At 39.6% G+C, this 18,127-nt stretch overlaps 1 protein-coding gene across 1 annotated transcript in view; it reads left to right on the forward strand.

Moving 5' to 3' along the window:
- The window catches only part of trabd2b (TraB domain containing 2B), a 425,448-nt gene that overhangs the window by 224,330 nt on the left and 182,991 nt on the right, over positions 1-18,127 (forward strand). The window contains exon 4 of the mRNA XM_072273776.1: positions 4,579-4,753. Within this exon, the coding sequence (XP_072129877.1) occupies positions 4,579-4,753 (175 nt within the window). The remainder of the gene's footprint in view (positions 1-4,578; positions 4,754-18,127) is intronic.

Here is an 18,127-nt window from a genome sequence, read left to right on the forward strand (position 1 = left end):
ATTACAATAGTGTACCAATGTGCAATAATAATGTACTAAATAATACAGCAGAGACTATTGTTCTATGATATGTTTTCACCTGTTGCACAGAGATGAACTGTTGTATATACTTATTGCATTTGGTAGGATAGATTTTCTGTAATGGTCCTTGTGACAGCAGAGCTGAATGAGTCTGTTTGAAAAGGTACTTCTCTGCTTATTCAGTAGGTCATTGAGAGGATGTTCCAGATTGCCCATAATGGATAACAGTTTGCTTAGTGACCTCCTGTCCACCACTAATTCAAAAGAGTCATCCATGTTGTAGCCAAGGACAGATCCAGGCTTTTTGATGAGTTTATTTAGTCTTTATGCATCACCAGTACCGATGCTGCTCCCCCAACATAAAGCCGCAAAGAAGCCTGGACTCTTTACAACAGACTGGTAAAAGATCTCCAACATCCTGCTGCACACATTGAAGGATCTCAGCTTCCTTAGAAAATAGAGTCTGCTCATCCCCTTCTTGTAAACAGCTTTGGTGTTTAGGAAGGTAAGAGCTCAGGGTCACAATGTTCAGGGCACTATGGCCTTATGATAAAATTTCCAAATTTCCACCAGATTTTGGTGTTGCTTACTTGGTGACTTTCAACCATACAGTGTCGCTGCACTTATAGCAAGATTGGATGAATGCATCCAAGTGTATCACTAAGTATCAGTGTTATGTTTTAAAGGAAAATTTGACAGAACTGAAGTACTTCAAACCAAGAATAACCGAATGAGAAATTACTAAAAATTTTAATATACACATATATATTCATTCAGACTGCTTCGGCTGCTCCTAACAAGAAATTGACCAGAATCTCATTTCCTGAGTGTTTCAGGGTTAGCTGCCTATCCATAAAGCAGTTAACAGATGGGATGTGTTTTCTCAAAAAGAGAAAATGTTAGGATGATGGAAGGTCTTGTTAGAGTAATGATGAAGAAACTATTACCACTAGCGAAGGACACAAGGTCCAACAGGCACAAAGATAGGATGATTTATCAATAGGTTTGCTTCAGTAGGAACTTCTTTACCCAAACAGTAGATGGAATGTGGTCATTCGAACACTAGTCAATTTAACAAATGATTTGACAACATGTAAGGTAGAAAAAAAAAGAAGAATACACTTGGTGGCCCTATAGTAGGTACACCTGTACACCTGCGTGTTAATACAGATATCAAATTAGTCAATCATGTGACAGCAATTCAATGTATAAAAGCATGCAGACATGGTCAAGAGATTCAGTTATTGATCAGACCAAACATCAGAATGAGGAAGAAATCTGATCTAAATGACTTTAACCAATGGAATGATTGTTGGTGCCAGTTGGGGTAGTATGAGTGTCATAGAAACTGAAGATCTCCTGGTGTTTACAGAGAATAGTACAAAAAAAGCATCAAAATATCCAGTGAGCAGCAGTTTGTGAGCAAAAAGGCCTTGTTAATGAGAGAGGACATAGGAGAATGGCCAGACTAGTCCAAGCTGACAAGTAACTCAAATAACCATGTGTTACAACAGTTGTATGCAGAAGAGCATCTTTGAATGTCAAATTTTGAAGTGAATGGGCTACAGCAGAAGGAGACCATGAACAAGATCAAGACCATGTACCTTCTGTACCTAACAAAGTGGACACTGAGTGTATATTGATAGGGACGATGTCACAAACGAAGGAGTCAAAAACTTTTGTCCCAAATGACACAATTAAAAGTACTGGTTTCAAAATTCCTGGCCCATGAAGTTAAAACCAGACACATCAGTGAGACCTGAACAAGATTAATGAATGGATTGAATTGCTAAAGCCATTCAGCAGAAAAATGGCAAGAAACTGAACCGATTGGTGCTTGCAGCTTATTCATAACATGCAACTTCTGGAGGCTGGATGCAGAGTGGTCATGCCCCTGGCTTCAATGTTTAAAACCAATGGAAATAATTTTAGCAAATAGTATAAGATGTTTAGGAATGTTTATTCACCCAGTATCATGAACCTGTAGAAATCTACCACAGAAGACTTTGGAGGCCAAGTAATTGAAGGAGTAAGAAGTAAATACGGTAAATAGTAAATGGATGTGGACACCATAGAAAGGGTGCAGAGGAGATTTATAAGGATGTTGCCTGGATTGGAGAGCATTCCTTATGAGAGTAGGTTGAGTAAACTCAGCCTTTTCTCCTTGGAGCAACAGAGGATGAGAGGTGACCTGATAGAGGTGTACAAGATAATGAGAGGCATTGATTGTGTGGATAGTCAGAGGCTTTTTCCCTGGGCTGAAATGGCTAGCACGAGAGGGCACGGTTTTAAGGTGCTTGGAAGTAGGTACAGAGAAGATGTCAGGGGTAAGTTTTTCATGCAGAGAGTGGTGAGTGTGTGGAATGGGCTGCCGGCAATGGTGGTGGAGGCGGATACAATAACGTCTTTTAAGAGACTCCTGGATTGGTACAGGGAGGTTCGAAAAATAGAGAGCAATGGGTAACCCTAGATAAATTCTAAGATAGGGACATGTTTGGCACTGCTTTGTGGGCCAAAGGGCCTGTATTGTGCTGTAGGTTTTCTATGTTTCTAATAGGGTACATGGAGCTTAGGAAAATAAAGGGCTATGCAGTGAAGTAATTCTAGGCAGTTTCTAGAGGAGGTTACATGGTCGGCACAACATTGTGGGCCGAAAGGCCTGTAATGCGTTGTAGATTTCTATGTTCTATTTCTAGATACAAAGGGCAGTAAAGGTAATGGTGCAGGCCTACTCCTCCTGCTACTGTCCTGTATCTCTATTTTTCTGAGAAAAGCAAATGTACAGGTTTCAAAATTCCTGGCCCATGAAGTTAAAACCGGACACATCAGTGAGATCTGAACAAGATTAATGAATGGGTTGAATTGCTAAAGCCATTCAGCAGAAAAATGGCAAGAAACTGAACTGAATGGTGCTTGCCGCTTATTCATAACATGCAGCATCTGTCCGTTGATCACAACCCCTGGCTCAGCTCCAGCCTGAATGGATCCCACCCCACCTGCCTAAACATGCTGCACCACAGTCTAGTGGGTTCGTTCATATGCCACTAAAATCCTTCGATCCTCCTCCCATGATTCCACCTTCTCTATATTTCCTACCTTCTAAGTCACTTCTCCCACATAGTCCCCACACTTTCTCTTCAATGCAACCTGAAGAGATCCCTCTGACAGTGCTGACACTTTTCTCCTGGCTCTGCTTGTGACCGCCACTGCCAACCTGAGTACAGACATCCCACCTCTCTCGGAAGTTCCAGGAGTCTCCCGCATATTAATAGTGGCTCTCTGATGCCCGCAAATTATATACAATGTCCTGGAAATCAATTTTTTTGAGAGCGAGAGAGAGGGAGAGAGAGAAAGAGAGAGCGAACACGAAAAAGACCACGAGAGCAAGAGAGAGCGTGAGAGAGAGCGAGCGCGAGAGAGACCGCGAGAGCGGCCACGAGAGAGAGAAAACGTGCAACATGGCAGAGTGTTCCAAAAAAAGGAAATATAAAATGTACGTCACCCCAGACTATACTAAAATGTACCCCTGCCTAATAGGGATCAGAAATAATGACAGTGTTGCTCGCTGCACTGTTTGCAACAGTGACTTTTCTGTTGCCCATGGTGGGTTAAGACTGTAAAAGACATGTTGAGGTAAGTTTAACGGGTGTCATTCATTCATTAGCATAGCTAACGTTATTTAAACTAGCTGGCTAGCTGCTAAGGAGCTACTCTATTGCAGACATCCCACCTCTCCCGGAAAATCCGGAAGTCTGCCGCCAATTGGTGGTTCTACCTCCCTGAAATGAGCTTTTGCAGGGTGGGATGTCTGTGAGTATAGCAGGCAGCAGTCCATAATGGATGCGTAGATCGAGGTTTAGTGTCTCTTCAAAGGGCAAAACCATAATAAAAATGCCATAAGACAATTTCCTGGCAGTGAATCCTCACCAATGACTATCCCAGATCATTTGGGCCTACTTTAAACTTACCTGTGTCAGAGACCACCACAATGAGAATTGCTCGAGGGTTGCGACACATTCACTTCCTTCTACTTACTGTACCACATGCACCATTATTATTCAACTTCCTCTTTGTTCTTTCCATTCCTGAGGATTTTAGCAGTCTATCCAGCTAAATGCTAATCCAGCCTGATATTTTGCCTAAATGGTGGATTAATCTAGGCCAAGAGTCTTGTGGGTTACAGGTACATCACCACCAAGGGCCATCCCAACCTTCTCTGATGCACACCCCCAAATATAATGTCACTAATGATTATTCAGCTGAGATCCTCCAACTTTGCATAAGCAAGATGTCTTCTTGCTTTATAAGTAAATAGGGACTGGGGAGCTCCAAATAATTTTATAGAAAATCAGATTTTTTTTTAACTCCAACAGCACTTTAAAGTAAACAAGTCAAAATTACCAGAATGGTTTAGCAGCTAAAAGATTCTTTCACCTCAACTCAATTTAAGCAAATCCATCTTATCTTATCAGTAAAGCATTTGATTTTGTATTTTCTGTCATATGTATCTAGCAGCCATTCTCACAATAATAATCACTTGGCTTGTTCTATTCACAGCTGCCTAACTTTATCAACACCACCCTTCCGCCGCACGAGCAGGTGACAGCTCAGGAGATAGACAACTATTTTCGCCAAGAGTTAATCTACAAGAGAAATGAAAGAATGGGCAAGAGGGTGACAGAGCTTCTGGAGGCAAACCCAGATAAAAGTTTTTTCTTTGCATTTGGAGCAGGTATGTAGAATGATCCCTTATCCCTCACGGGTCTTGACTCACTCAGCAAATAGTTGAAAATACTTTGTCATTCTGTCCATTCCCAGTTCTTAAAGATGTGCAGTCATAGGGTCATGTATTGGTGATGTTGATGTCTAATGCTCTATTCTTTAAACAAGCCCTCCCATATGGCTGTGTTCTACAGGTGAGTAAACAGCGATTGATGGTCACCCTTTCAATCAGATCCATTTTAATGAATCCATAATCCTTGTCTCCAAGAGTTTAATTTGAGAAAAGGTTTTCAAATCAACTACTTTCAGGTATTATTATTAGGCGTTATTATAATATAATTCTTCTGATAGGTATTGATTATTTAATCAATAAAGAGAAGGAAAGTTTTTCAGTTGAAGAACTCATACAAAAAACTTCTCTAAAAAAGATATTACTCTGTTATTGCTAATGTCAACCAAATTGAATTACTTCTTGAAGTCAATCTATTGAAATAAAATGAAATGAAAATGTAGGGAAAGAGGTGAAATGAAATTGCAATTATTTAATATTTGATTTTGATCAAATGGGCTACTCCCACTCACTAGCAAGTAGATTGTCTGTTTGAAGTGTAACATATTCATGAAAACATGTTGGTTTTCGTCAGGGTGAGTCCCAGAACATGCTCAATGTTATTATTGTGTTTGCAGTGAAACAGTTCCTCTCTACCTCAGCACAATTTACTCAGTATATTTGCCATGCATCTTTCCTTGGAGGATCTGCACTTGGCAGACTTACTATTTTGTGAATGGTGTAATCATTAATTCCCTGAGCAGCAATGATGATTTAAAGTTCGCTGCTGTGTTGAACACTATTGTTGCTATTAGTAACAGCTGATGATATTCCAAGCTGCTATTCTGACACAACTCCTCACCATTCTTCTCAGTGATCTCAGTCTGTTGGCTTTCTCTGAACAATATGAACACCTCTCCAACAGCAAGTCATTCATCCTCCCCAGAGTACCAAAAGTCAGTAGAAAGAGAAATCTTTGGAAAGGTGCAATTTTGAAGAAGGGAATGGGGAAACCAAGCAACCACAGTATATTCATCCTAACTAAGTGTTGGAACACAATTTTGTCATTGCTAGCACTCTGTTTCATCAGAGAAACAGCAATCCTCACAGAAACGCCCAAGAATAGGTGTTTTTGAGAGAGAAACTACAAGGATATTCACATTCACATCAGGAGCCAATATTTGCTGGACCTGCTACTACCTAGGTTGACTGCTTTATTGTGCTTTATGTCTTCCCCTAAACAATGTGCATTATCTAAGGAACTTTTATGCAATACTGAGATACTAAGAGGAAAGAAACAGTTTTTCAAAAGACCTCAAAATAAACTGCAAAATTTTATCTTCCCAGTCGTCCTGTGAATTCTTTCTAAGTTTTGCAGTATTTTTTCTAGTGGAAAAGTTGGCTGCTAATTTCAAAAAGCAAACGCATATATGTGATGAAATGTTCTGCCTTTGCAAATCACACAGGGAATTTCCTGTCAGGCAGCATTGAAAGGAAATGAAACTTGTCTTCTCATTAATATTAATTCAGTGGCTTTCAAAGGAAAGCTTGAGGTAGATTGGAAAAAGTAATTTCTGGCAACACATTAAATTAATCTGGTAGATATTTGTAAGCGTGGTATGCACATAGCATAACAGTTTTTAGTTAATTTAAAATCCTAAGCGGGGACAAAAAGCAAAATAAAGCATTCCCTATATCCTAACAAATAATAATTATGCTATGGGAGCTCTGCTTCTGCTTTAAGTTCCACAATATTATCTGGATGAAGTTATTGAAGGAACTCCTTCATGCCAATAGCAGGAGATGAATTGCAGCAAATTCTGAATAGGTGCTTTAACTATTGCATGTTCACACTCTGGCTGGTGTAAAGCCCCTTATGTGAAGTTAATGGGACTGATGCAAAGCAAGTTTTGAATGCTCAGCTATCGATAGGACAATAGTAACTGATGCCTCTGAAGGTGGACATTAACTTTCCACTGTGCAGGTATGGCTGAAAAAACATGCCCCAACACTCCTTGATGTAATGGGCAAAAGTGCCTGCATCAGACTTGAACATGTGGTGTTGTAATTTTATAGTACTGACATTGACTTGCATATATTCTAATCCATTTGCTGGCACCACACTGATATTAAACCTGAATGATAAATATGTTTATCCATGTTTCATTGAAATGCTGCATCACAATCAACAATCCATAAATTAAAAATAGTGCCAAAAAAACAATTATGGCTGAGGGACTCTGGATGTGCACAAACACAAATATTTATTAGGGATTTTCAGGGCTTTCAGATTGAGTTTTTACTGACTAGCACTGGGGCCAATGTTAGCATTTTCATTTTTTTTAATATCACAAACTGCGAGCAGCCAGGAAATTATGACCATTAGACATCTTTTCAAATAAATATTTGAATTATATTTTCATGCAGTCCTGTAACAGAGAACGTATGTTTCCCAACATTATGCTTCTGAGAAATAGAGACGGACTTTGATACTCTAACTTAACTCAAAAGGATATATTAAACTAAATGTGTTGACTCCCGTAAACACATCAATTACTATTTCATTGCGGCTTAGTGCCAGCTCGCAGTAGGGGTTTGATAAATGATAACATTGAAAGAGATGGAGAAGATTAATACCTAAAAGGCACGTGTTACTTAATAAAAAGAGAGGCTTTGAATTGTAGTTGCAGAGATTTAAGAGGGACAGGGAATTTTATGATGGTGTTGAAAGTTCATTTGACATTCCCTCAGATCTCAAATATCTTTTTGAAAAGGCAAGTTTAGTGCACATTTTTTTATAGGTCGTAATTCTAGAAGATTGGAGACATTTCTGTGAGACACCTGGTTCTTTCTATTTGGAGTGCACCATACTGGAGAAAATGGGAAACATACTATTTAATGGTGATACTGAAGGATAGTAGTGAGGTATAAAGCTATTTTGCTCTTCCTAGCATGCAAAATCAGTATCAGTGAATCAGGATGTTACTGACAATCGTAGGTAAATGGTGAACTGTGCCTTCAACTCGACAGCAAGAATTAAATTGCAACATAAACGATAGGATGCTAGTAGAAGAAACATTTTAAGTGTCATAATTTGGACAGTTTCAACTAGAGTTACAAACTGAATTTGAATGGAATGTTCTCGGTTTTGTGGTTTGTCTCATAATTTTTACAAAATGTAAGCCACAGACTAAAAGTCTGTTTTTTTAATAATTGATACATTGTCCACATGTCTTGTGATTTAAAAATGTTTAATGAAGTTTCAAATCTGAAAGCAAGGATCAGTTCCCAGCCTCTCTTGTAAGCATTAATGTTTCAGGGTATGCAGTTGGACATTTTAGCTCTAGGAGTTTGTGACAGCATACTGCATAAAGTTGAGGAAATATGTGATCAGGGAGACCAAAGGGAAGTAAAATAGAAGGGAACAGAGAAGGCACTGATTAGTAAAGAAATGTGGTTTGTATTTGTGAAAAAGTAACTTTTAAACTTGTTTGTATCACAAGGTGTGCTTGCTGCAACAACAAGAAATCTGTAGATACTCTCAAGGAGTACTGGGAAGATTTGTCTGTGTCCATCTTCAATATTGAACTTGTCAGCTAAAAGAACATCTCAATTTTGTAGCGCATCGTTTGTCATTTGATGAGATCTCTTATTTGGACTGAGCATTGACAAACTGAATGATGTGAAACTTGTCTATGCTAGATAGACAGTAGTGGTTTTCATGTGAAACTTCCTCAGAATTCAGCATCAGCAGTACTATGGGGCCCAAAATAAAGTCCTTTTATAGATGTCTTTTCAGTAAGATTTCTGATCTGTTTGGCACCATTTCAAAGTCACTCCTATACAGCCCTTATGTCTCTTTGGCTTCCCACCACAAAATTGGTTCTCAGTTGTCAATCTGCCATGAGAGATCATCTTTGGCGTTCATCAGGAATTTGTAACGAATGAGCTAATGGCTCCACTAAAAGGAACAGCAGCAATCTGGCAGCAAAATGCGGACGAGAAAGCATCACGTTTAATGTTATGAGTTGACAGTGGAAATGCTTCTGTTTCCTGATGTGTATGCACAACTGGTACAAAAGATAATGGGGGTTAAGAGAAAGGCATGGCAATAAGCACGAATGATGTTAATTTAATTTAATTATTCTTTAGATGAATTTAATTAAAACAACGAGGATAGCCCATAAATGACTTCATAGAGCTTATTTGTGATGGCTCCCTAAAGTACTACATTGTTTGTATATTGAAGAACCAACCAGCAAACAGGCTATTTTAGACAAGTATGTGTCAGGATTAATTAATGATTGCACAGTGAAGGATCCCCTAGCAAAAGTGATCATGGTGTGGCAGATGTTCAAACAGAATTTGAGGGTGTGTGAAATGTTGGAATGAAATTAGTGTCCTAAACCTAAATAAAGCCAGTGGTAATAGTATGAAGACAAGTTGCTGAAGGTGAGTGGACAAATAAGTTAACAGTCAATAAATCAGCATTGGCAGATAATTAAAGAAGTATTTCATAAATCTTGGCCAAGATATGTTCTAGTGAGAATAGAGGGTGCATACAAGAAGGATACATGATTAATTAAACATCTTAGAATTGTATTAATTTCAAGGAGAAGATTAATTGCATTAATTTGAAGGTAAAGATCAGGGGTAGGATTGGAAGACTTCTGGAAACTAGCAAAGGATGTCTGATAGAATTACTAAGAAAGAGAAGACAGAGTTTGAGAGTAAACAACCAAAAATATAAAACAGATGCTGAGAACTTCTATAGCTAAATGAGAAGAAAGAGAGTAGATAAAGTAAACATTGGTCCCTTAGAACATGAGATGATACTCTATATATTTAGTTTAGAACATTTTTCGCAATAGAGGATACTAAATATATCCAAATAATAATAGATCTTCACAGGCTGAAAAGGAATGAAAAACCTAAAAAAATCCCTGTCATTAGAAAAATAGTACTAAATAAATTAATGGGGCAGGGCAGAAGGACAGATCCCTTGGCTTGATATTATGTATCCAACGGCTTTATAGAAAGTGACTGCACAGAAGGTGGATGCATTGGTTGTAATATACTAAATTTTGTTGAATTCTGAGTAACTCCCAGAGGATTGAAAGCTGTAAACATATCACCACAATTCATGATAAGGAGGAGACAGAAAACAGGAAAAAGTAAAACAGTTAGCCTAGCATCTATTCTGGAGTCTGTTATTGAGAAGATAATAGCAAGACATTTAGAAAATCATGCTTGATTATCTTTTAATTTTATGAAAAGGACTTGAATGAGGGTATCTAGAATCAGGGGCATAACTTCAAAATAAGGTATTGATCATTTTCAGACAGATGATAAGGAATTTCTTCTCTCAGAATGTTGTTCTATTTGGAGCTCTCTGCCCCAGAGGTTTGTGAAAATAGAGACATTCTGCAAACTGTCCTGTTCCTGTTCCTGTTTTCTATGTTTCTAAAATCTCATGATGAGAAAGAGAAGAATTTTTAGAAAGGCTTGAAATGCCAAGGAAATCTAAATAGGTTTTGGAAATGTTGCTAGCATCAGATGAGAATTTCAATGTTTCTACCAACACTGAAGAGCTCCCCTCCTATGTTTTCCAAGTTTTTTCAGATACAATTCCACAAATGCCTACAAATTTTCATGCAATAGAGCTAGCAGGTCACAAAACGGTATCCTAAGTCAACCGAGTGCTGTCTTTAACTGACATTATGCGTGCTTGCTCTTTTTGAAAGAAAGGAATGTGAGTGACTTTTCCCCTCCCCTTCACGACCAGGAACACCAAAGCTGGTCACGGTATCTCAGTGTAAACTTGATAACTAGGGAGAGGGTAACACTGTTCAAGGATAAAGGGGGGAACGTTTGCTTGGATGTGGAGGATGTGAGTAAGGTTCTAAATGAGTATTTTACATCAATATTTACCAAGGAGAAGGGTGTGGAGGATAGTGTTGAAATAAGACATTTTGGGGTAAAGCAGGAAGAAGTGTTGGGTCTCTTGAAGATTATTAAGGTGGATAAGTCCCCAGGACTTGATGGAATATATGTGTGTGCGCCTGTAACTCCTGGTGGAGTCGTTGGGGCTTCGTCATGACAAGCTTTTTGGTATGCTCATCGTATGTCGTGTCTTGGGCATCTGAAACCTGGTGGAGCCCATCCCTCTCCAGGTTTATTTTTACGAGGTCGAGTTGTTAGCTCGACACTCAACCCAGGCACGGATGGGGAGTGTGCAAGGGAGCCGGCTGGATTCGAACTCGGGACCTCTCGCTCTGAAGTCCAGCGCTGATGCCACTATGCCACCACCCTAGGTTAATGAAAAAGGCAAGAGATGAGTTTGCTGGCCAATATCTTCATGTCGCCTCTAGGTTCAGGAGGACTGGTGAATAGCTAGTGTTCCACTATTCGGAAAGGAACCTGGGATAAGTCTGAAAATGATAGAGACATAAGTCTCACACCAGTGGTAAGGAAGTTACTGGAGAGAATTCTTCAGGATAGGATTTAAGAACATTTAGAAAACCATGGCCTAATTAGGGAGTTCCAGCATGGCTTTGTACAGGGCAAGTCATATCTTACTAACTTGATTTGGTTTTTGATGTGGTGGCAAGAATGATTGAGGAAGGTAGAGCTTGTGGATGCTGTCTGCGTGGATTTTACTAAGGCATCTGACAAGCTCCCTAATGGGAGGCTTATTCAGAAGATTAAGATGCCCCCACCACCCTTTCCACATCTACCGTATCTAATACTTTCAACATTCGGTAGATTTCAATGAGATATCCACCCCTCCCCCTCACATTCTTCCAAATTCCAGTGAGTACAGGCCCAAAGCTGCCAAACACTCCCCATATGTTAACCCTTTGATTTCTGGAATCATCCTCATGAACCTCCTCTGGTCTCTCTCCAATGACAACACATCCTTTCTGAGATATTAAATTAGATTAGATTAGATTATGAGGACACTCAGTCCTCGTTTATTGTCATTTAGAAATGCATGCATTAAAAAATGATACAGTGTTCCTCCAATATGATATCACAAAAACACAAGACAGACCAAGACTAAAACTGACAAAAAACACATAATTATAACATATACTTACAACAGTGCAAAGCAATACCATAATTTGATAAGAGCAGACCATGGGCACGGTAAAAAAAAAGTCTGAAAGTCCCGATAGCCCCAATATCTCACACAGACGGTAGAAGGGAGAAACTCTCCCTGCCATGAGCTTCCAGCACCGCAAACTTGCCGATACAGCATCCTGGAAGCACCCGACCACAGCCGCCTCTGAGTCTGCCAGAAAACTTCGAGCCTCTGACCAGCCCTCCAACACTGAGCACTGAGCACCATCTCTGCTGAGCACTTCAACCCTGGCCTGGCCGCCAAGCAACAAGCAAAGCCAAGGATTTGGGGTCTTACCATCCGGAGATTTCGGATCACACAGTAGCAGCGGCAGCGAAACAGGCATTTCCGAAGTTTCACCAGATGTTCCTCCGCGCTCTCACGTCTGCCTCCATCAAATCAGAATTGCGCACAGCACCCTACTTGACAAGTAACAGATACTCATTCCCGCAGTGGCTGCGCGCGCTGTGTCGCGCCGCCAACTTCTCCTCTCCATGTTCCTACTTCCTAGCTATATACCCAAAACTGTTGACAATACTCTAAGTGTGACCTGACTAATGTCTTATAAAGGCTTAGCATTATCTCCTAGCATTTATATTCTATTCCCCTTGAATTTATGTTCTAAATACAGGGATCAAAACCTCTGCAGTCCTTTCCACTCAGTTTTATGAATAGCTGCATATTTCAAGAAATAATGTCCTATTTTGAAGTGATTATCTCTTTAGAATAGGTATTTCTCCATTCATTTTCTTTTTAAAGTTATCGATATTTTAAGATGAGTAATATTCTATTTGTGTGAATTGTATGGATAATATGCAAATAAAATACACAATTTTCAAAGTATTGTATACAATCCCTAAATTTGGAAGTGCAGGAGACTGGTGTAGTTACAAATTTAAAGGAGGTACATGGGCCTTAAATAAGTATAAATGGATAAGGGGCAAATGTAGGCTCTTGGGTTTAGCTGAGGTATGCAAAATGATTGAGCTGGGCTGAGGGACTTATTTCTATGCAGTGTAACTCTATTGGTTCATCATCAGCTGTGTAATGACTGCAGGTTCATTCATTGTGCTGAACAAACTCAACAATTCTGTGTGCTCATAATATAGTTCAAATCATACCAGCTGAGCATCAGCCCAGGTCCATTGCAATGTTGTTTGGTTTTCTGGATTCTTAAGGATGAATTGCACACTTTTTAAAATCTAAAACCATCATTTTCCTTTCATTCATTGTGTATTTGTTGAAGTGATTCATACCATGGAGGTAACTGGCCTCCAGATGCATGAGTTGTAGCAGTTGAGGCTATAATAAAAGTATGGCTCATTTTAGATCATGGTTTTTGCCTTTAGCCACCAGTAACTTTTGAAAATCCAAATATATACGATGATATCTTTCACTTGCACAGTAAACATTCACAATGAGCTTCAATATTCATATAAAATGAGTACAGTCGAATCTGGTTAATTGGGCCATCAGTTAATTGAGGAAGGTGCTTATTTGGGACAACTCTTAAAGAACAAAAACTAATTGAGAAAATCACTGGGATCCACTTTATTTACTTGAGACACTAGCGTCAGTCGTGTGCGCTTGCGTAGCTGTTAAACACTACACCGTGCTTAGAGGAAACAGTTTTTAAATAGCACAGTTGCGGGTGCTTGTGCTTAACAAGCAGTAATTTTTTATCACTGATATTTGGCAAGAAATAAGCAGTAGGACAATTCAGAACTATTTTGTTCACTGCAGTTTCAAGCATTCAAGGTTGGAGATGCCAGAAGTGACTGGAAATGAAAATGAAATGATTTCACTGCTTCAACAAGTTAGGAACTACAAAGAATTTGAAGGTATCAACAATCATTTTGAATGTTACAATGAAAATGAAGACTTGGAGGATACAATTGTCAATAGCATTGTATAAAGCCAGTCCATTATCTATATTAGGCCAAGCAGGGTGCTGGCTACATGGTGAAGGGGGTGGGGTAATTATTAACATATATCATAGAAGGGAGGATAGATTAAATGACAATGGTGCGAGTAAAACAGAATTTGTAATGTGATTAAGTCAACAAAGGTTCAAGGATGTGTCTAAAAACCTTGCTGGAAAAAGTGTACCTTCCCATTGATGCTCTGGAATCTCTGGGTCACAGTTGCTGAAAGTGGAAAAGAAGCATTCAGAATGCTGGTGAGAATCATGAATTTGTGCAACTGGAGCACAAAGGTGCTCTGGATAAGCAGAAGAATGGGTGCAGTCTACTCGTTCCCTTTCAACCTATCAGATCTGCTCTGGCAGACAATCATGGCTGATTTTTTTAACACAATTCTCCTGTCTTCTCACCACAACCTTTAACTCCCTTACCAATCAAGTTCTTTCAATATATCAATGTTTTAGCCTCCACAAGTTTCTGTGACAATGAATTCCACAGATTCACCACCCTCTAGCTGAAGATATTCCTAAATCTCAGTTTTAAGAAGACATTTCCTTTATCCTGAGGTAATGAATCCTTGGATCCTAGACTCCTAATGGAAATACTAATGCTTTAAAGGGTTATTCTACTTATTGTATACATTCCACTTGCATTTCACCTCTCAAAGTGCAACACCTCCATTTCTCAGTCTATATTTGCATCTGTTCCATATCCTGATGAATTATTTGGCAACTATTGTTACTATCTACAACTCTGCCAATGTTTGTGTCATCTGCACACATACTTAACCAGCCCCATGACTCCTTCTCCAAGTCATTTATGTGTGTCCCTAACAAAAGAGGTCCCTGCACTGATCCTTGTGGAGGACCATTGTTCACAAGCCTCTAGTCAGAAAAACACTCAAAACTATCCTCTTTCTTCCATGATGAAGACAATTGATTTAGTTACTATGTAATCCTCAGGCTCAGCCAGCATGCATTTGTCTAGGGGAAGATAGCCTCTGACCCAGCCAAACTGAGAAATCTCATTTTTTTGTGGCTGCTGCGTAATGTGTTTCCCAGTTACAATTCCGAACCGCAAACTATCAGACAGTACACCATATGCAATTAAACGACCGAACTTTATAAATCTTATTCTGACTATAGGGTTAGTAAAGAAAATAAAAAGAAAAAGGGCCCACTTTAATGAAACAGTCTTGTGTGCATGTTGGAGCTCACGGATTCATCCATTCGTTCCACATTGACCTCCTCCGAGCGTTGCTGTCGGACCCTCACTCCGCGTCTACTCTGTCCGCCGGTCTACAACTCTTTCCATTCACGTCTGCTCTCTTCATTTCCCAACGACAAAAGACCAAGAAATCCCTGCTTCCAGACCCACAAGGAAGAACAACATGCCTCTCATTGGACAGCACATATTCCAAAGCCCCTGTTATCTCCATCATAACCCAAACATTACTGCTACAGAGAAACCATTACCTTAGCAGTGAAACATTACAGCGCATTACAACTAAATAATTGTTAAGTTATTTAGTTTATTTATACAGTTTTTTTAAAATTTAGAGATATAGTAACAGGCCCTCAAGCCCAATGTGCCAGTGCAGCCCAATAGCAAGCCATGTGACCAATTAACCTACTAACCTGTATGTCTTTGAAATGCGAGAGGAAACCAGAGCACCCAGAGGAAACCAACACAATCATGGGGAAAATGTACAAACTCCTTCAGGCAGTGGAGGAATTGAACCTGGGTCATTGGCGCTGTAATTGTGTTATATTAACTGCTACGTCACCATGCTGCCGAAAATCTACCAAGTCTGCACATCCCATGTACCTTAATCTTTTGGCTCAGCCTACCATGAACGACCTTTGTATACAACATCCACTTTGCATACAACATCCACCACTCTACCATCATCAATGTTCCTCTTAAGGAATTTGATATGCTGTTTCTCTGTGTTACTAGTGTATTTTGTTTGTGTCACTGAGCATCGCATTTATCGAGTTAAAATCCTTAAAGATGATAATCTCTGATGCTATCAAAACTACTGTCACTGGTTTAATTTCTAATGCCATCTTTTGGCTAACTTATTGCTTAGCTATCTTTTTTTCACTTAGTAATGATGCAGATTAATGTCACAGATTGTTGTGGTTAGCTTCCTGTGTCCCTCCAGATGGACTAAAAGCTCGATGTTTTCAGTATCGGAAATTAGTTTTAATTTTAGGATTTCTTGTTTGATGAAAGCTTGTTTATTTTCTTCACCACTTCAAAGACAAATCTTTCAATATCTAAATGCTCTCATTACCAAATTTTTTTTGTGTTTATTACAATAGAAAATGCATTTGTTTCCAAAGCTAATTTGATTGTATAAATACAACATAAAAAGAATTAGGACACACATCTTGGACATAAATACTTCTATCTGTCAGCAGAACAAGTGACTTCCGTATATACCATATTAGGAAACAAAACTGAAAACACCATAATAACATATGTAGCATGAGATACACTTTTGTCAGTTGTGCTGAGCTTTCAAGCATTATTTCTGAATAGTCATGAAAATGGCTGCTGACAATAGCTTTAAGACACAAGATTGTTTACTGTAATTTCCAGTACACAAGTGTAAAGGAGAACAAAAAATCGTTACTTTGCCCCAATGCAGCGCAAATTAAAACACTGTAATTTTTTTTTAAAAAACACAATAAATATAAATACATAAGAAAGGTTGTATACATAGATTGGATGTCCGGGCACAAGAGTGACTGACATGAAATGATAAAGTAGTATTGCCTGGAGGGATGGGTTAGTGGGTTGAAGGTGTCGATCAACCTTCTTGCTTCAGGCACGTAACTGTTTCTGGGTCCGGTGGTGCTGGCGTTGTTGCTATGTAGCCTCCTCCCTGATGGCAGTGAAGCAAACAGTCCATGAGTAGGGTGGGTTGGATTCATCATGATGCTACTGGCCCTTTAATGGCACCTTGATGGCATGTAGGCTGGTGCTGGTGATGTGTTGGGCTTTTTCAGCTACCCATTGTGAACCTTGCTGTTCGCTGTGGTGCAGTTTCTATATCATACAGTGATGTAGGTTGTTAGGATGCTCTCTATTGCGCATCTGTAGAATGATGTGAGTATAGATGTGAATTGTCCGGCTGTCTTCAGCCTCCTCAGAAAGTAGAGGTATTGGTGAGCTTTCCTGATTCTGTAGAATGTGTTCTGTTGGCATCAGAAGTTGTGTGTGATGTGCAATGCGAGGAGTTTGAAACTACTGACAGTTTCCACTGCTGTCTGCCAACGTAAAGAGGAGTGTGAGTGTGCAAATTCTCCTGCAGTAGATAGCGATCTCCTTTGTCTTGTTGACTTTGAGGAAGAGGTTACTTGCCTGAACCAGGCGTCAAGCTCTTCCACCTCCTCTCTGTAGAGCATCTCATCATTGCTGGTGGTGAACCCCACCACCGTCGTGTCATTGGCAAACTTCACAATGTGATTACTTGAGTGCTTGGCTATGCAGTCAATGGGCTCAGCACACAGCCCTGGGGGGCATCTGTGTTGAGGGTGATGGGGACGGAGGAGGGGTTGTGCATCCTGACTCTCTGAGGTCTGTTGGTTTGGAAGTCCAACACCCAGTTACACAGAGGTGTATTTAGAATGAGGAATAGGAGTGTGTTCGCCAAGGTCTGTGGAACAATAGTGTTGAATGCCGAAACAAAATCTGCCATTACCTGCCATTCAATTCACTTCATGATGATTGGCGTCAGTGCCACCAATCAGTGGTCGTTTAGTTCATTAGTACCACCAGGCAGGTTAGTCATTTAAAACAAATTGCTGCTGACATCCTTGGATGGTATGTGTATTTCACCAAGTAGAAAATGGGAAGTCCAAAAGGAATAACTTCTCTCAACTTCTCTTGCCCCATCATTGGAAATGTTCCCACAACCTATGGACTCACTTTCAAGGACTCTTCATCTCATGTTTTCAGTATTTATTTATTTATTATTCTTTCTTTTTTATTTTATACTTGCTGCCTGTTGTCTTTTGCACACTGGTTCAAAACTCAAGTTGGTGTGGTCTTTTACTGATTCTATTATGTACCTTGATAATAAAATGACTTTGATCTTTGCATGTTCAGCTCACACAAAGGCTGTACAATGATGGATTGGGTAGAAGATGTCAGGCAACTGTACATCCTGAGTTTTGCCATGGAGGGAGGCTCAGGCAGTTGCGAAGGAAAATGTTGGACCATCAGTTTGGGAATGGGGGTTTGCCAGGAATGAGTGTTTGGAACTTAGAAGATCTGCAA

The sequence above is a fragment of the Mobula birostris genome, chromosome 12, assembly GCF_030028105.1.
Source record: "Mobula birostris isolate sMobBir1 chromosome 12, sMobBir1.hap1, whole genome shotgun sequence".
Taxonomy (NCBI): Eukaryota; Metazoa; Chordata; class Chondrichthyes; order Myliobatiformes; family Myliobatidae; genus Mobula; species Mobula birostris.